This window comes from Prionailurus bengalensis, chromosome B4, assembly GCF_016509475.1.
Source record: "Prionailurus bengalensis isolate Pbe53 chromosome B4, Fcat_Pben_1.1_paternal_pri, whole genome shotgun sequence".
In the NCBI taxonomy this organism is placed as follows: domain Eukaryota; kingdom Metazoa; phylum Chordata; class Mammalia; order Carnivora; family Felidae; genus Prionailurus; species Prionailurus bengalensis.
In genome coordinates this window covers 38,546,226-38,566,562 of record NC_057358.1, presented here as the reverse complement: position 1 = coordinate 38,566,562, position 20,337 = coordinate 38,546,226, and the positions used below count along the sequence as shown (strand labels likewise).

At 42.7% G+C, this 20,337-nt stretch overlaps 1 protein-coding gene across 1 annotated transcript in view; it reads right to left on the bottom strand.

The window, feature by feature from the left end:
* Positions 1–20,337, bottom strand: part of PRMT8 (protein arginine methyltransferase 8) — a 97,888-nt gene that overhangs the window by 44,120 nt on the left and 33,431 nt on the right. Inside the window, exon 2 of the mRNA XM_043564954.1 lies at positions 12,132–12,317. Coding sequence (XP_043420889.1) covers positions 12,132–12,317 — 186 coding nt within the window. The remainder of the gene's footprint in view (positions 1–12,131; positions 12,318–20,337) is intronic.

Here is a 20,337-nt window from a genome sequence, read left to right as displayed (position 1 = left end):
TATTATCCCTTTTTGAAATTTTATTCATTCTTGTAGATATGAACTGGTATCTCATTGTAGTTTTAATTGCATTTCCCTGATACCTATTGATGTAGGTAAATTTTCATATGCTTATTGGCTATTCATATAGATCTTCTATGATGTGTCTATTTGAGTGTTTTGTCCACTTTTTTTCTAGAGCTATTTGTCTTTTCCTTATTGAATTATAGGAATTTATATAATCCTGGAAACAAATCTTTTTTCAGATGTACATGTTGTTAATATCTTCTTCCAATCTGTGATGGGTTTTTTGTTTTCTTAATGTTGTCTTTGAAAAGCAGTTTTTACTTTTGACAATGGCCAACTTTTTAGGTTGCTTTGTTTTTATTTTTTTAATGTTTATTTATTTATTTATTTATTTTTAATTTTTTTTCAATGTTTATTTATTTTGGGGACAGAGAGAGACAGAGCATGAACGGGGGAGGGGCAGAGAGAGAGGGAGACACAGAATCGGAAACAGGCTCCAGGCTCTGAGCCATCAGCCCAGAGCCCGACGCGGGGCTCGAACTCAGGGACCGCGAGATCGTGACCTGGCTGAAGTCGGACGCTTAACCGACTGCGCCACCCAGGCGCCCCAATGTTTATTTATTTTTGAGAGAGACAGAGACAGAGCGTGAACAGGGGAGGGGCAGAGAGAGAGGGAGACACAAAATCCAAAACAGGCTCCAAGCTCTGAGCTATCAGCACAGAGCCTGACGCGGGGCTCGAACCCACAAACCCACCCAGGTGCTCCTCTTTATTTTTTAAAACATTTTTAAGGTTTTAGGTGTTTTTTTAATTTTTAATGATTAGAATTATTTGTGTCTTGTCTAATCTTTGTCTACCCCAAGGTCACAAAAATATTCTCCTATGTTTTCCTCCAGAAGTTTTATAGTTATGGCTTTTACCTTTAGGTCTATGATTCATGTCAAATTAATTTTTTATGTGGTGTAAATTAGGGATGTGAGTTCATTTTTTACACAAAATAGATGGTGTAAGCACCATTTATAGAATAGACTATCATTTCCACCATTGAATTACCTTGCCAACTTTGTCAAAGTTTAATTAACTATATATTGGTGCATTCTCTAATCTGTTCCATTAATAAGCCAATTCAAAACTAACTCAATTTCTGTAACTTAGTATTAACTTTGAAATAAAGTAGTGGGGCACCTAGTGGCTCAGTCGGTTAAGTGTCCAACTTCAGCTCAGGTCATGATCCCATGGTTCATGAGTTTGAGTCCCATGTTGGGCTCTGTGCTGACAGCTCAGAGCCTGGACCCTGCTTCAGATTCTGTGTGTCCCTCTCTCTCTGCCCCTCCCTCGCTCACACTCTGTCCCTCTCTGTCTCAAAAATAAACTTTAAAAAAATGTTTAATTAAAAAAAAAAGAAATAAAGTAGTGTGAGTCCTAGTTATTTTACAAGGTTATTCTGGTTTTTTTTTTTTTTTTTTTTTAGATCTTATGCATTTCCATATACATTTTAGAATCTGCTTATTAATTCACAAAGAACAGCCTCCTGGAGTTGATTGGAATTGCACTGAATCTATAGATGAATTGATATCTTAGCAATATTGAGTTTTACAATCCAAGAACACTGATACAGCCTTCCATTTATTTAGGTCTTCTTTAATTTCTCTCTGCAGTGTTTTACAGATTTTAGAAGTCTTGCATTTCTTTCATTAAATTTATTCTCAACTATTTTTATTTTATGGTACTGTATATGATTTTCTAAAATTTTATTTTCTGATTGTTTTATGTCACTCTACATATGACCTTGCATTTTGCAGACTTGCTCCCTTCATATACTAATTCTAGTGTGATTTTCCACAGATTCCTTTGTTTTTCCATGTAAAAAAATCTTCTCACTTGTGAATGAAGACACTTTTACTTTTTTTCCTTTCTATATGTCTTATATTTTTTGTTCTTTTTTTTTTTTTTGTGCTTATTTTACTGCACTGGCAAGGACTGCCATGAAGTAAAATATTCAATAAAATAGAAGGCCGGCATCTTTGTTCCAATAATATATAAATGTCACCACTGAGTATAATGTCAGCTGTAGGCTTTCTATGAGTCTTTTTTCAGATGAAGAAGTTCTATTTATAATTTGCTAAGAGCTTTTATCATGATTGGCACTGAATTTTGTCATGTGCTTTTTCTACATTTATTAAAATGATAGGTGACCTTTCTCCTTCATTCAGATAATGCATTGACCTCCATAGATTGTCTTCAAATGTTGAACCAACATCTTGTCATAATGTATTATCGTTTTTAAATATTGCTAGGTTTTATTCACTAATATTCTGTTGCAGATTTTTCTATTATATTTATGAGACATGTTAATCTGTAATTTTCTCTTACCTTCTCTGGTAATCAGTAATGCTGACTGAGCTTATGACACAAGTTAGAAAGTGTCCTCTCCTCACATATTTTCTGAAAAAGCTTGTGTGAGATTGGTATTTTTCTTCTTTAAATATTTGACATATAATTCACTAGTAAAACCATCTGAGCCTAGAGCCATTTTTGTAGGAAGATCCCATTTTTTAATGTTTACTTATTTTTGAGAGACAGAGAAAGAGAGAGAGAGAGAGCACAAGCATATGTGTGGGGGAGGGACAGAGGGAGGGAGAGAGAGAGGGAGAAAGGGGGAGAGACAGAGAGAGAGAGAGAGAGAGAGAGAGAGAGAATCCCAAGTAGACTCCAAGCTCAGTGCAGAGTCCAATGTGGGGCTCAATCACATGAACTGCAAGATCATGACCTGAGCGAAAATCAAGAGTCAGACACTTAACTGACTGAGCCACCCAGGCTCCGCAGAAGATTCAATTTTTTAATAGATGCAGGACTGTTTTAGTTTTCCATGCATTCTTAGATCGGTTTTGACAAAGTGTTTTTCTAATGAATGTATCCATTTCAACTAAGATATCAAATTTATGGGCATAACATTGTCATAATATTCTCAAATTACCAGTCGAATATCTATATGATCTATAATGATGTCCTTTTCTTCATTTATATTATAATTTCTATTTCACCTTTTTCTTGATTAGTCTAAATAGAGCTTGTTGACTTAATTAGTCTTTTCAAAAACTAACTTTTAGCTTTGTTGATTTTCTCTATTGCTTTATTTCTACCTCACTGATTTCTGCTTTCATCTTTATTATTTGCTTTTTTTCAACTTACTTGGGTTTTATTTGTTTTCTCTGCTTCATAAAGTGGAAGCTTTGACCATTGATTTTGCACTTTATTTTTGTCTAATGAAAGCATTTAAAGTTATAAATTTCCCTCTAGGTTTTGCTTTAATTACATTCCACAAATTTTCATGTGTCTGTTTCTAGCTATAACAAAATACCATAGACTGGGTGGCTTAGAAAACAAACATTTATTTCTCACAGTTCTGGAGACTAGTAAGTCCAAGGTCAAGGAGGCAGCAGATCCATTGTCTGGTGAGGACCTGCTTCATGGTTTGCAGATGACCATCTTTACCTTGTGTCCTCACATGGTGGAGAGCAGAGTGAAAAGGCAAGCCCTCCTATATCTTTGTATTTTTCAAAGAATACTTTGTAAATTTATTTTGGTGAGAGAAGGATAGATCATCTAACAAATGATGCTGCAGTGCCTAACTATCTGTAAGACAATAAGGCTGGACCAAAACCTCACAGGATTTAAAACATTACTTAAAGATTAAATAAGTATTTAAATATGGAGGAAAAAACAAACAAACAAACAAATAACCTTAGCAGAGCTTTTAGGAGACTGTATTAGTTTTCTATTGCTGCTGTAACAAATTACCAAAAACTTAGTGATTTAAAACAACACAGATTTGCTATCACACAGTCTGGAGGTCAGAAGTTTCATACAGGTCTCATGGACTTGTCAGGTATTGGCAGGGCTGTGTTCCTTCTGGAAGATCTAGGAAAGAATCCATCCCCTTGCCTTTCATAGCTTCTAGAAGCTACCTGCATTGTTTGGTTCATGGTTTCTTGCGCCTTCAGAACCAGCAACTGCATCAGTGTAACCTCTGCCTCCATTGTCATCATATCTCATTCTCTAACTCTGACCTTACTCTTCTGCCTTCTTCTTCAACTTATTGGGACTCTTGTGTCATGTCTCCTCTTATAAGGACACTAATTCCATTCATGAGGGCTCCACTTTCGCTTTCATGACCTACTTACCTCCCAAAGGCCCTACCTCCTAATACCAATATCCTGGGGATTAAGATTTCAACATATGAATACTGAGGGACACATTCAGTCCATGGCATTGTATTTTCATTATCATTCAGTTTCATTATTTTCTTTTTTTAATTTTTTATAAGGTTTATTTTTTAGAGCGAGACAGAGCATGAGAGGGGGAGAGGCAGAGGGAAAGGGAGACACAGAATCTGAAACAGGCTCCAGGTTCTGAGCTGTCATCACAGAGCCCAATGCAAGGCTTGAACTCACGAACCATGAGATCATAACCTGAGCTGAAGTTGGACACTTAACCCACTAAGCCCCCAGTTTAATTATTTCTTAATTTCTCTTGTTATTTCTTCTCTGGTCCTATTTTTCAGTGCTGCTTAATTTTCAAATATTTAGAGATTATCTAGATAATTTATTGTTTTTGGTTTCCAATTTCATTATGATCAAAATAACATACTGTGCATGATTTCAATCTTTTGTAATGTGTTAAGATTTGTTTATTGCCTGGCATAGGATCTATCTTAGTGAATGTTTCAATGTGTATTTAAAAGAAGTGTGTATTCTTTACCTTGAGAATGCAATGATCTACAAAAGCCAATTAGGTCAAGTTATTTGATTGAATTGTTCAGATTTCTACATCTTACTAATTTTGTGTGTGGTTATTTTTTCTATCAATTATCAAGAGAGAAGTGTTTAGAAAAATCTTTAACCATGGTTGGGGATTTGTATTTTTCTCCCTCTAGTCCTATAGATTTTGCCTGATGTTTTTAATGCTCTGTGCACACGTGTATGACAATTTTGTAAAGTGTCACCTTGGCCAGGCTACTCTGAATTTCCATAATTCTCTTTCTACTATGTCACCAGCTAAAGTGAGTCCCAAAGAAGATTCTTATGAGATTTGGAAGGTAGAAGGGGGGCAGAAATCATTTTGTAGTGCACACTTGTCAATGATGATGTGTTGGCTCGCTTTGTTGGCATGAAGCAGAAGCTGGGCCTTCTTCAGTTTCTTTGTCTCCTGGGCCAGGTGTGTGTGTTTAGCTTCATGATAAAATGCCCAGCCTCTATAGGATATGTCCACCACGGAAGTCAAAGGCAATAGAATGGACATGTCTTTTGGTCTGTCCTCATAGGATTCAAGCTTGTGCATATTGGTTTTAGCTAGTCCTGATTTCCCCCTATTTTACATTCATATTCCTTTCTGACTAGCTGCCCTATGGACTTCAAGCTCAAGCATCATATCAGACATGGAGACAATAGCCTTACACAATTACATAAGCCATACGTGTATATATACATATATATATATATATATATATATATATATATCCTACTGGATCTACTTCCATAGTTGAACTCTGACTGATACAGAATATGGTACCAAGAATATCTCCTGAATATAAGGATGTGTGCTCTGAATAGGTTTTGAGTTTTCTGGAAACTGTTAGAGAGGCACTAATGACCCTGTTGCCATTGATAAGGAGGGCACTTGTCATCAATAACATGAAATGGCAAAGGAGTTACTTAAATTTTACTTACATATCTCTAATAAAGTACCTATGGAAACCAGATTCTGGTTGAGCAAGTATTTGCTTCCTTAGAACATTTTAGTTAACATGAGAAGTATAATGGGTGGGTTAGTTGGTTGGTTGTTACTAACTGTTCTAAAACACTGGGAGAAAGAAAATGACCTCAGAGGTTTAAATTCACAGCTCAGGGTCTGAGTATAGCACCTGAAAGGTTCTATGACCTCTCTGGGAAAAACAAACACACAAACAAAAACATTTCATGTAAGTTCAGGATCAAGATTTCTTCTTTTTTTTTTAAGTAGGCTCCATACCCAGCATGGAGCCCAACGTGGGGCTCAAACTCAAGACCCTGAGATCAAGATTTGAACTGAGAATCAGAGTCAGATGCTCAACCAACTGAGCCATCCAGGCCCCCTGCCAGAGCCAAGATTTCTAAAACCTAAATCCAAAGTCTAATCCTGCAAGTACCTGATTACAATACAAATTGCATTCCCATCTTTGCAAGGCCTCTTTTGTTAAAGTGAGGCATCTGTTAGGAAGGAACAGGATCTTGAAAATTGGAATTGGAACACATAGACAACATATGATGAAAGCAGGGCCTGAAGTTCCTAAATTACAGAATCTTCTTTGCCAATAGAAGTATCTTCCACCCTTGTCTGAGGGATTTAGTTTTCCTTTCCCTGAAGAACCATATTGGCCTACCTTGAGGTAGTTGCTTGCAAGGTACTACTGATTCTCCTCAGGACCTACCCCTGCCCTCTTTGCTGCTAACCATATAACAAGATTCAACTCTAAGCAAACCCCAAAGCATGAGGTATAAAATGTGACTCATGAGGAGGTATGATATACACCAAAAGAGCTACATTATATTTCCCATTTATATAGATTGAATCCTGGGGAATATGTATGGGGATGTGTATGAAGGCTGTGGGATCAACATGGAGGGATAAAGTTGGATAGGGCCAAGTTTATCAATACAGGATCATTAAGCAGAAATTTTGTATTCACTGTTTTAGCTTGAGGGGCTTAGAATGTCTCTAACAGTTTATTTAGTTGGGTAGTTGAAACATGGACCTAGGGTTACCCTTCTCTAAATGAAATTTGAAATGCTGAACTTCGTTGATATGTTGAAGAGGAAGGTATCCAAAGGCTTAGAAGATTGGAATGTTAGACTGTATTTGTCATGTGAGGCCTACTCACCAAAGCCAAAGAACAGACCTTTCATCACAGCTATGAAAAATAAGTTTGCAAAGGGAGTCCAGCATCCTTAAAGACCTCTGTGATTGCTCTTTCCTATAGGTCATAAATTACAACGGGAACTGCTACCATCAAACTTAAATCCCTATATGCAACAAGAATAATATCAACCTGGGATTCTGGGGAGGCTCAGGTCAAACCACAGCACTTAACTTCATATACTAGGTGGGTGTGGTTATAGCAAAGGGCTTGGAGCCAAAGCGTAACAGTCTGATTTCAGAGATATGTGGTGTTGGCCATAGGTCTCTAGAAAAGAGATCATAGTGTCTCTAGAAAATAAATAAATGGGAAGCATACTGAATTCTTACTTGATCTGTGTAAGCAGAAAAATTATAGGTCCAGTGAACAGAGGTCTGTTTTGAATTGCCAAAATCTAGAGTCATGCCCCTCAATTGATTCCCAGACTTGAGCCAGTTAACAGAACCAGAACCCCTTGAATGAAGGAAAGGCCACGTTCCATGAAGAAATCCCTTGTTACATTGCCAAAAATGGATATTGTTAATCTTTCTTCAAGTATTCACCAAGAGGATCTGCAGCCATTACCACAGTACAGTGTGACTGCATTGGAGAAAGGAAAATAAACAAATTTTGGAGGATCATTGGACCCTGGCTCTGAACTGACACTAATTCCATGAGACCCATTAGTTCAGGACACCAATTCCAGGAGACCCACATCCCCAATTAAGTGACCTGTTTGCCTGTGCAGAAGACAGAGGCAGATCTTGGAGAGTGACTGTAGATTATCATAAACATCATCAGCTGGAGATTCCAATTGCAGTAGCTGTTCCATATGTGGTTTTATTGCTTGGGAAAATCAATACAGAGGGTTGCTGGTTCGTTGTTACTTTTATCAGTCTTAGAAATTGATTCACATCTATTTCTTCAACTCATAGATCCCATGCTTTTGAGCTCCCTAACCCAGAACATCATTTAGCCTGTCTCAATTTCCCCTGCTGAAGGTGGAATGATAACAGTACCTACTTCATTGGGTTGTTGTGATGATTAAATAAATGTAGTAAGTGTTACCAAAGTGTTAGTTCTGGCTGTTTGTGACAGCTGTCACCATTTTTATCCATGCAAGGAAACAGTTGAGGGTGAACAGTAGTTGAGGAATGGAAGCAAAATAATGGCAAAGTTTTTGGAGGTTTGTCATCATGGCCATAGCTGGAAGTCCTTAGTGCTTTCCCTGCTGGAATTAGATTGGTCCAGTACTTCAGCAGATTCTGTTGTTGCTAAAGAAGAGGTTCCCAGCATCCCACCTTTGATTCAATGCCTTCCATCACTTCTTGGACCCCTTCTTCCCTCTAAGGCTCCAGACCACAGGAGTTAGGTCCAAAGGTACAAGTCCTGGGAGAAGAGTTGTGACTTAGCAAGGCTTCCCCTGATTGACCCATCAAAAGGGAAACTCTCTCCCCTTTCTCCACCCCTGCTTTAATCATCCCTAGGAGAGAATAGCCCAAAGAAGTCTCCAGACATTTCAGACAAGAGCATGTCACTCTTTGTTGAAAACAATTCCCAGCCCCCAGCTGTGGATGCCTTTGTCTCCCAGTTTCCCTGCCTATTAAACACATGACAGCACATTGACTAATTGCTGGGAAATGAGGCCCTGAAGAATCTATTTCAAAAGAACCTGCAGCAAGATTGTCAAAAGAAGAGAGCTGGCCAGGAATGGGATGGGCATCCAGAGCTGGGGGCTGGGAACACAGCCCCACTGGCAGGGAGTCTTCTGGATGCTGAGAAACCAAGCCCAGGACCAACTGTCAAAGATGCTGGGAATTCAGAGCTGAAATTTGGGAGGTCATGGTCCTGGCCCCCTCCCCTCTGAACAGAAGCCTCAGTAGGCACACATTTGTCACTTCCTCTCCTGTTCAAGATTCCATTCCTCTCAGAGACGCCCTGTGACAGAATGTCACAGTCTTCCTTCTGGAGGCTGAGTACAGAGTCATCGCTGGATGGGGCCATGGAATGGAAGTATAGAAGTATCCAGAATCACCTCTTGCTGTGTTCTCCAGCCCCAAGCAGTGCCCTCTCCCAAACTTGACACCTCTTGTTCATATTCACAGACTAATCAAACCCAATCCATCCCACACCATGTTTCCTAAACACTCACTGATCACTATTAATCAGCAAGCTGGCGGTGCTGCTGCCCGCCCCTGTGAGCATCTTGTTAATGATGGGAGAAGACTGCCAAACGGCCAGCTCGGCTCCGGATGGTGAGGTATGGGTCTTGTCCAGACTGAGGAGGCAAAGGCATCACCGCGAGCTGTCTGGCACAGAACGGAGATCCCTGGTGCTTGATAATGAGAAACAAGCAGGCCCTGTCTCTGCAAAGAACAATGTTAAGAGTCCGTCCACATGCCCCCCTACTTTTTTTTTATACCAGATGATCTTGGAGACCAAATAGGGTGGAGGGAAGCCTCAAGGTTGAAGGAAGCCTAGGTAGCCACCCTGACACTGAAGACCTCTGCATTTCCCCAGAAGCCAGATCTAGAGATGGCCTACGGCAGCAGTAGGAGGGATTTAATCTAGTAGTGTCAGTTGAGCTAAGCATCAGAAGTACTTCCAGATGCAAAGTATTGCTAAAACTATTCCAGGTCAGGTTACTAAGGAAAGAAATGTTATATATGACCTGAAGGTCATTTACTCCATGTTTATTAGCTCATTCTGGACAATGCTTATATATGTTCATGTACTAATTTTCTACCAATGTTTCATGTACTAGGTTTTTCTATCAATACATGAAATTGAGGAAAGCTGGTATAGTATTTATTTGATGACCCTTGGTGTCTTCTCCTGCTGGAGATCATACTTTCTGGTATGCCCATTGATGTGCTAACCAGACATCACCTGAGTGATCAGATTAGCAAAATCAGACAGTGCATCAAGCCCTGGGTTAGAGGCAGGGGAAGCAATTCTTGAAGGAATTACAGAGATTAATCATAGCACAGAAGAGCACATCCTAGGAGCCAAAGTTGTGGCCCAGCAAGAATGCAGCCATTCAGATGGAGGTGTCCCAGACGTCAGTCACAGGAGGCTCCATTGGAGGAATGGCTCCTGAAGATGGGGAAGGACAGGCACCAGGTACATGTCATAATTAGCTGGTTTCTCATGGCGGGGGGGGGGGGGTTCCAGGCAAGCCCAAGGGGAGGCATTTTGGGGAACTAGCATCTCTTCCTAGGAATCTGCCTTGAAATAGGTACCCAGAGCCACACGCCTGTTAGAATTTGTCACATGAATTAGGGACAGGGTGAACTCTTGAAGATGCCCCCTTTCTGCTCCCAAAACTTCTCACAGGCCTAGGACAGGGCTCAGTGCACCACCTCACCCCAATCCCCACCAGCAGGGGGAACAGGATCAGGGAAGGTACAGCAGCTCACTTATCTGCCCAAAGATGACATCTTAGCCACCAAGAATGGCAGACTTAGCTGGCCCCGGTCTTTCTGGGCCAGGACTCCCAGAACACACACAGGACCCAGTCTTCCTCCCCTGCAGGCCCCAGGCCTAACACTTTTATGTGGACAGCAGTTCCTGGGAGACCAAACCCTGAGTCTCTCTCGGGTGAATGGGCCAGGTCCCTGAGTCTAGAATTCATTGAGGAACACTTCCTTCACTCTCTATCTCCACATGGAATTGCAAAGGAACCAGCAGGAAAAAAAATCAAAATTTCCAGGAAGAACAAAAGACCTGTTTTAAAGTCTATATGGCATGGAAGTTCTGAATGAAGGCCCTGGGCCCCAAATGTGAAGGTTTCATTTCTAGCTCTCCCATTTATTAGCTTGTGACCTTGTAAGCAAAGGAAGTGAGGAATGTAAGTTGATCTGGATTCTTAAGGTCTTACATCCTCATGTATAAACTGGGGACTAATAATCTTCTTGTATTCCTCAAGTTCATTATAATGAACTTGTATTACTTCTATAAGTAGATGGCTGGGTGGCATATAGAACAATGTGCTTTTTTTAAAAGGAATATATGATGTTAAAACATAAACAAAAGGGGTAAATACTAAATAATAAAGATTTTGCTTATTAAAAAAACAAATAATTACAAATAATTTGGGGGCAAATAATACCAACTTCATAGGGCTGACCTGAGGAATAAATGAGCCAATAATGTAAAATCTCAGAACAACACCCAGCATGTTATAAGCACTAAAAAAAAAAAAAAAAAAAGGAAAAAAGTGCTGGCTATTATTTTTAAACACTCGTCTGGCAATGACATTTTGATATTGGGAGGGCTTACAGAAGCATCTGATTGAAACAGAAACTTTGAGACTTATTTGAAAATGCATTTACAAAGCAAGCAAGGCTTCGTTCCTTTTTCACTATTTCTTCATACTGTAAGGGGATAATAGAAATATTTTCTTCATAGGGTTCTTAGGAGGACTAAATGAAATGATACGTATGATGTGCTTAGAACAATGCCTGGCACTGAATAAACACCCAGTTAATGAGTAAGCACTCTGCAACCTGACTGGCTTAGGAAAATGCTGGAGGTGATGGGGGCAGGGGCCCAACCCCAGCCAGGAATTTTCTGGTTAGGAAGCTCTGCTCTGTTCTACAGCTAACATAAATCTTCCCTGCTGTGGTATAAGGCAAGCATTTAGACACAAGAATTTCCTGAGAATCAATCAGGGTGACAGACCTGGGCCAGGTCTTCAAGGAAGCTTCCTGCATTTCTTCCCCTGGGGGTGCTCATTGGTCTAGGGCCTAAGGGTTCATGTTCATGCCTGCCTAAAGACTGATGTCATGGCCTCCGGGAGGTCCTCTCAGCATCTAGGACTCGAGCTGCAGAGCATCTCCTGCAGAGCCAGGACTTAGAACAAGGACATCGGTCCGCCTGGATCACCTGAGCTTAGGGTCAAGAAGAGACACAGGCGCTGGACCATAAAACAAAGAAACCCTAAGCACCCCTTGCTCTCTGGCTGAGAAACACACAGACACATGCTTTCAGCTACTCACCTGCTCTGGGCCTGGCTCTGACCCTCTCCCAGAGAGGCTCACAGGAGGGAAGGAGGGCCAGGGGCCTTGAGCCACTAGGAAAACCCACTTTAAGACAGTAGACAGATGAACACATTAGGCTGCCTCAGAGGACAGTGAAGAAACAGCAGGGCTGAGCTGCCCTGTTCTGCCACCAGCTCCTCACGGTTTACCTCGTGGATCCCAAAGTGAGCGTAGGAGTCGAAGTAATAATCTCTCGAGGTCATCTCCTCTGGGTTCAGCAGCTTGGACATCTTGCCCCGTCCTGGGCAGCTGGGTTGCGTGGAGACATGATGGACACATTGCACAGGCTTGGGTGGGGCGACGGGCTGAGGGGGCTGCGGGGGGGCACTGCTCACCTGAGGGGGAAAATAAAGGGTCTGGCATCAGCAGTGGAGACCAGCTCTTGCCCTCTGAGATGTCACCCCTGCTTGCCTCCCCTCCCTGAGCCCAGGGGTTCCAGTCTGCCACAGCAGCCACTCCTAAGGGACGAATGGACCCTTCTAGATGTCCCACTGAGGGCCATGATTTATGGAGAGGCGCCATGCTACTGAGGAGCCAAAAAAGACGTCCATTTAACCTAATTCCATCTCTTAATAGTCAGGCGACCTGAGCCGACCCAGATCTTAGTTTTCATATGTGCTAAATGAGGACAACAATAGGCGAATAGCGAACACTCACTAAAGGGCAAGATGTATAGCGTCACATAGCATGGTGGCTGCAGTGTAGATTCCAGAGCCAGTCTGCTGAAACTTGAATCCAGCTCTGCCACTTCTGAGCTATGCAATCTTAGGCAAAATTATTAACCTCTCAGTGGCTTGGTTTCCCCATCTCTCAAAGGGGAATAAAATGATCCCCATCTCCTAGAGTCATCCTGAGGATTAAATAGTTGTATTTGTGAAGGGCTTATAAAAAGGCTTAGCACATAATAGGTGTTTGTTAAACTGAGTCCCACCTGCATGCTTAGATGAGTCTCTGGGCTTCTCCCCCAGCAGGCAGCACTTGCCCTCCCTCCCCACCAACAGAGGCAGGTATCTTAGGTTCTGGGGTCTCACACCTCTTGTCTTCCCTCCTGGCTTCTGTAAACTTTATTCTGAACTTTGGTAGAAATTTACTCTGAGCTTGAATACCCACACTGATGGTGGCCTCCTGCCTGCACACAACCAATCACTGTTCTTTCTGGGTTCCCAGCCCCACCATGTAGCCTGGCTCTATACCCCACTGCACCTGCCAATCACCAGCCAGGCCCTCTTCCTCTATAGGCTAAGGGGAGAAAGAGAAGAAGTTCAGGGAGCTTTGGGACCCAAAATTTCAGCTTGACTGCAGAAGGATAGTCATCCCAGGAGAAGAAACTTCTCTCCCTGGAGTGTAGGAATCCAGGTGTGTGAGCAGCACAGCAAAGGTTTCAAAGCAGGACAGAAGTTTAAAAAACAGTGGGGTACCTGGGTGGCTCATTTGGTTGAACGTCCGACTCTTGATTTCGGCTCAGGTCATGATCTCACAGTGTCTTGGGTTCGAGCCCCATATCAGGCTCCATGCTGTTAGCAGCTGTTAGCTTCTTGGGATTCTGTGTCTCCCTCTCTCTGCCCCTCCCCCCACTGCCATCTCTCTCAAAAATAAAATAACTTTATTTAATTTAAAAATAAATAAAAATTAAAAATAGAGAAGGAGTACTATCCAGTAGTTGGTCTTCTGGGACTCCTGGATCCCAATCCTGCCTCTAGTAAAATTAAAAATAGATACTGAGAGGCAGGTGTCACGGTAAATCCTGGGGCCTCACTGCCTGGCTTTGAAACACAGCCCTGCTGTTTGGTGGCTGACCTTTAGAAGTCATTTGTCATCACTGGGCCTCAGTCTCCTCCGCCATAAAATAGAGATCATGACAAAACCCATCTGAGAGAGTGGTCAAGAAGTTTGGGTGAGTTCATGTACATGAAGCATTAGAACACTGCCTTGCAATAGTAAGCTCTATTGTTGTTGTTATTATTATTGTTACCATTATAATTATTATTCAGATTACATAAACACTTCCCTGCTTTGTGCCTCAATTTTCTCATTTGTGAGCTGAATCAGCTCAGACTTACTAATCTTCTTCCCATCAAGGGAAATAGGGAGACCCTAGGACAGAGCAAGATCAAGAAACCCAAGGGATTCCATCTCTTCATTATGCTGTTCATACAGCCCCAAGACTGCCCTGTGCCCTGGGCTGGAAGACAGTGAGCTCAGGGGAGTGTAATGGTCCCATTTTCCTGGTGTATCTAGGCTACAGCCTTTGGGAAATAAGCAGACTTCCCAGTTTAGCAACATCAGATTTGAGGTCGGCGAGATCCCGGCTGGCTGGCAGAGGCAATCGGGGCTGCTTCATTAGAATGCAGCAGGTGTGCCCACCCTCAGCTTGGGATGTTGGTCACGGTCTCTGGGAGGCTAAAAATAGACTGTGTCAATTGCATACTCCCGTGCTGGCTGCAGAGTCACCTCTAAAGCTAAAGAAGGCTCTGTGCATGAAGCTGACCCCAATCTTGACTCTATTTAAATATATTAAAGAGAGAAAAAGTCCTAGCTGGTCCAGGCAGCATGCATGGTCAGGGTCCCAGGAGCCTCCGGCACCCCTTAGCTGCCATTCAACTCTGATTTGAAGTTTCCCTTTTCCATGAGGTCTGTGAGATTTCTTTTCCCAGCTGCCAATTTACAGTCTACCACGCACCATGCGTTGCATTCATGAAGCAAAGGAATGAGTGGATCTGATGGCCTTTCACTTCAATAACTACAGATCATGAGGATAAAGAGGTGACTGTGGCCCAATCCTTGGTCCCAAAGACTGTCAGCCTAGCTCAGCCTCTGGCAGAGGGGACTTGGCACTCTGCCCATAGCTGATAGGTGTACCCTGTCCCAGGAGGCTGGGAGTGGGGTGGGAAACAGCAGTGGCCCATAATCCCTAGGCATTCAGCTACCTGGGGATGTTGCTTTTCATTCCATAAATACCTACTGAGCATTGACTGCAGCAAGGCACTGTGCAGGTCCTGTGGAAGAACAGACATATAAGAAGAGTGCCCTCAAAGGTCTCTGATTTCTGGTAGGAATATAAGACCTTTGAGGGCTCCACTAGATGGTAGAATAGGATTTGCTTTATAAGGGAAGCTTGAGCAAATTGTCGTAGGGGTTTCAAAGGAGAGAATTCACTTCCATTTTAAAAATCAGAAGCGCTTGGGATAGGCAGTGGGGTAGGTGGAGTGCTTTCTGAATGGATTTTGGTAGGTGGAGCTGGTGGGAGGGAATTCTGAGAGAAGGGGATAGCTTGAACAAAAATGTAAAGGGGTGGGAAAGCAGCATGCTTGTTTGAGGAGCAACTTGGCCAAAATAGTGGGAGATTCCATTGAAAGGAAATTAAGGCCAGACTAAGAGATTGTAATTAAATACAAGACAATGGGGAGCTGTTGGTGGTGTGTAACCAGAGAGTTCTATGTTTGAGCTCTACTTTAGGAAGATTAATGTGGTGGCAGTGTACAGGCGGGGCACAGAGGAGAAATGTCACATCAAGGGTCTGGGGATTGGTGAGGCATATGATATTATGAGGCCATTTTCAAAGTCCAGTCAAGAAATAATGATAACCTGAACACTGTTGTATTAGAGGGCCTGCCTGCCAGAGAAATTGCAGAAATAGAATCCACAGGAGTTGGTAGCTGATGAGATATGGGGGAAAGAGAAACCTTGGAACCCAAGATGGCTTCAACATTTCAAGTCTGGGTGACTAGCAAAATGGTGGCGACATTAACAGGAATAAGCAAGTCAGCAGGAAGAGCAGGTGGGATGGGGGGGATAATGAGTTTCCATTTGGATTTGTGAAATTTGAAATATCATTGAGTCATCTAAGAAAAGATGTCAGGCAAGCAGAGAATAGTGCAGTTCCAGTTAATAAATATCATAAAATAGAAAGGCAAATGATAAGCTGAGAAGTACATGTCTAACATATATGGACAAAAGTGAATATCCTTAATATGCAGAGAGCTCTTATAAACCTATAAGAGAAAGGAAAACATCTTCCATTTAGCATTGGACAAAAGATCTTCCAGTCAATTCACATGAAAATAAACACAAGGGGTGCGTGGGTGGCTCAGTCAGTTGGGTGTCCAATGGCTGATTTCAGCTCAGGTCATGATCCCAGGGTTGTGGAATCGAGCCCCCACATCAGACTCTTCAATGAGTTTGAAGTCTGCTTGGGATTCTCTCTCTCTCTCTCTCTCTCTCTCTCTCAAATAAAATTTTTAAAAAGAAAAGAAAGGGCACCTGGGTGTATCCATCGGCTAAGCATCTAACTTTTGACTTCAGCTCAGGTCATGATCCCACATTCGTGAGTTCAAGCCCTGCATCGGACTCTGTGCTGATGGCACAGAGCCTGCTTGGGATTCTGTCTCCCTCTCTCTGCCTCAATCTCTCTAGAAATCAGGCAGCTTCAAATTAAAACAAAAAGTTAAAACTTTTAATTACCAAATAAGCTTGACTCCTCCAGAAACTATTAAACCACTGCATTTTTAAGGGCTGCAGAAAAAATAGGTACTTGCATACAGTTCTAGAGAGGATTTTTTTTTGGAAGGCAGTTTGATAAAAATGCATTAAAAGTCTTTAAAAGCACAAATCCTTAAACCCAGTAATTACTTTTTTTGGAATTCATCCTAAGGAAAGAATCATGGCAGACAACACAAAAATAGGAGTCAATCTAGAGGTTCCACAAAACAAAACTGCTTACGTAAACTGTGGTACATCCACACAACAGAATGCTATACAGCTGCTTATAATATAGTGGAAGAGTGGTTAATAAGAGAAATGTGATCACGATAAACCGTGGGCTGAGGAGAACAAGTGGGAGAAGAATAGTGTGATCACATTTTTAAAATTAAAACTTATTCATGCCTGTGTGTTAAGAGGGGAGATTCAAGGAAGGCACCAGAATTGGCGGCAATTATGACAGGGTGCTGGATTACAAACAGTTAATTCTTTCCTTTCTTGTGCTTGTTTATACTTTCAAAAATGTATGCCATTGACACGTACTATTTTGAAAACAGCAAAACGTAATAATATTGGTAAAAAAAAAAAAAATATCCCAGACCTCTGGAAAGAAGCTGAGGCTGACACTCTGGGTGGAAACCTTCTGCTCAGAGAAAGGCTAAAGGGTTCACTTGAGAAAGCCCCCCAGGGAAGGTGGTAGAGGGGAATGAGGTTAGGCCAGGGAGAGAAGCTGGAAGCCTCCTTCTCTGAGGACCTTGGAGGCACCAGGGGACCTGGGGAGAGAGGCTTAGGGAGGAGTTACTTCTGTGACTGGCCCTCATCTGAGGATGTGCGATCCAAGCATTACACTCCAGTGACCTGTCAATGGTACCAAAGCAAAGACGACCTCTATCTAGCCTCACTTACCCAGAAGGACACCATGCCTAGGAAGCTGTGCAGTCACTTCTAAAGCTGAAGAAAGCTCCATGCATGAAGCTGACCCCAATCTTTATGTAAAGGTATTACGAAGAGAAAAAATCCTAGCTGGTACAGGCAGCATACATGATCAGGATAAGATCCTTCTGAACTCCTTAGCTCTGATTCCAAGGTTTCCTTTTCTACAAGATTCCTAAAACCTTTTTCTCATCTGCCAACCTACAAAAAGTGTCTACCATGCACCATGCATTGCATTCATGAAGCAAGGTGGTGAATGGATTTGGGGGGCTATTCACCTCGATAACCACAGGTCAAACAATGAAGACAAAGAGGTCACCACGGACCAGTCCCTAGTCCCAAAGGCTGTCAGCCTAGCTCAGCCTCTCACATATGGGACTTGCACTACCCATTATCTGATAGGTGTGTCCTGTCCCAAGAGTGGGAAACAGCAGTGGCCCATGGTCTCTAGGCATTCAGCTACATGGGGGTGTTGTTTTACATCCCATAAATACTGACCAAACATCTGCTGTAACAAGGCACTGTGCAGGTCTTGTGAAAGAACAGAGATGCATACAAACCCTCTAGGTCCCCATATGGGCATATAGGAGCCAGCATAGGAAGCCAGGTGTGTCTGTGGAAGCTATTAAAGTTGGTTACACCACAAAGAAAGGTCCTTTGGAAGGGCCCAGAAAACCCAGCCTTTGGCACATCTGCCTACCTTCCAGTGTCCTGGAAAGAATTGAGCAATGTAGGGGGTGGGCCTTGGGGGACCATGGTGAGCTCATTTGGGAAGTCAGAAGCCCTGACTCCTCCATAGGCCAACCAGAGGCTCTGGGTGAAGGCAGCCTTCAAACTTCAAATCATCTTGTATATACTGGCTGAGAGGGCAAACTAGGGTTGGGAATCACAGTAGGAGACAGTGGCCAGACTGACTCCCAGCCTCAGCATATCAGTCTCTCTGCAGCTGTGACTGTCACAGCTCCAATTTTATCCCTGTGCCCAAGTTCCTTCCCACTAGACATCTTAACCCCTCTAGCCCTACAGTGTGAGGCTTATGCTTCAGCCCTGCCTTCTCCGACTTGATGTCTGGTGCTGGTAACCATTCCTGCACCACTGTCTCTATCCTTGATGCAGTGGGATGCTTGGTGCTGCAATGCATACAGCAAGCCCTGCCTTGCTCTCCCACCTCCTCCCAAGGGCCTTAGGCTCAGGGCACTGCTTTTGCAGAAGGCTTCCTAATGCCAACTGCTCTCCCAATCTGCTGAGAGTCACCTGTCACCATCAGGATTTGTGACTTTGCCTTGTACTCTTAGTGCTAACTGCTGATTGGGACTCTTCAGACACTGTGATCTGCCTCCAGGCCTGGTCTTTCCCGGGGCGTTTTCAGCAGTTTTTCTCCCCAGTATGATCTTCCTAGTCCACCCCATTCCACTGGGATGAATGGGTCCAGGCCCCACTAAATGCTGAGATAAGATGTAGGGTTGGGGTGCCTGGGTGGCTCAGATAAATGTCCCACTTTGGCTCATGTCATGATCTCATGGTTCGTGAGTTTGAGCCCCACATCGGGCTCTGTACTGACAGTGCAGAACCTGCTTGGGATTCTCTCTCTCCCTCTCTCTCTGCCCCTCCCTGACTTGTGCTTTCTCTCTCTCTCTCTCTCTTAAAATAAATAAATAAACTTAAAAACAAAAAAAAGATAAAGTGTTGTGGAAGCACCAAAGCTGGAGGAAACACCAAAGCTGTATATCAAAAGGAGGCTAGTTGGTGCACATGGGTGGCTCAGTCACTTAAGCGTCTGACTTCAGCTCAGGTCATGATATCCCTGTTTGTGGGTTCAAGTCCCGCATCAGGCTGTCTGCTGTCAGCACGCAGAGCCTGCATTGGAACTTCTGTCCCCCTCTTGCTCTGTCCCTGCCCCGCTTGTGCGCTCTCTCTCTCTCTCAAAAATGAACAAACATTTAAAAAAAATTTTTTTTTAAAAGAAGGATAGTTTCCTGAAGAAGTGGCATTTGAACTGGTCCTCAAAGGGTGGCTAAGATTTCCACAGGCAGGGGTAGGGATTCAGTGAGAGATTTTATTTTTCCTTTATTTTTCTTAACCTAACTCGACTTCCATCTGAAAGTAAGGGTGAGTGATAGGTGATGATAATGATGATGATCCTTAACATAGATTGAGGGCTCAGTGTGAACCAGGCAATGTGCTAAGCACTTTACAAATACCACATCTTAAAATCCTCATAATAACTGAATGAATAACTGAAATTTACAAAGAAACTGATACTCAAAAAATTCAGTCAATTGTCTGAGCCCAGGGCTAGGGTGTAACAGAGCCGAGATATGAACCATTATCTGTTGGACACCAGAGTTGATGCTTTTGACACCGATGCTGTGGTTAGCTCAGTTCAGTCACACCAAGCTTAACTGAGCTACTGCTAGGAGCCCTGTCCTCAGAAATGGATGGCAAAGCTGGCCCAAACAGCACGCCCAGTTCTGGGGAGAGAAAGAAGGTCAACAAGGCAATGACTAAAAAGAAGAAAATGTTCCGTGAAGGTAGGCACAGGTAAGTACCTCTCCAAGGTAACTGAATTCAAAAGGCAGCCAATAGCAAGTTCTATTTTAGAGAAGGAGAAGCTGAAGTCCACATAAGCAAAGGAATATGTCTAGGGTCACACAGGTAAACCCAGAACTGGAATCTCCAAGAAAATAGAAAAAGGGTAAGGAAGGGGTAAGAGAAAGAGGTCTTAAGGAAGGAGAATGGAGGTGAAGGAATATGGAGGGGGAAGCTAGGCAGCAGGGGGCAGAGAGAAACCAGCACTTTCTGCACCAGGCAGCTGAAGCTAACCCAAGCCCATTGGGCTATAAATGGCTCTTACTGGCACTAGCCCAAGCTGTAAAAACGATTTTCCTGAGAACAAGAGGCTCCACTGGAGGAGCCAAATCCTGCTCTGTTTCCAAATGTCAA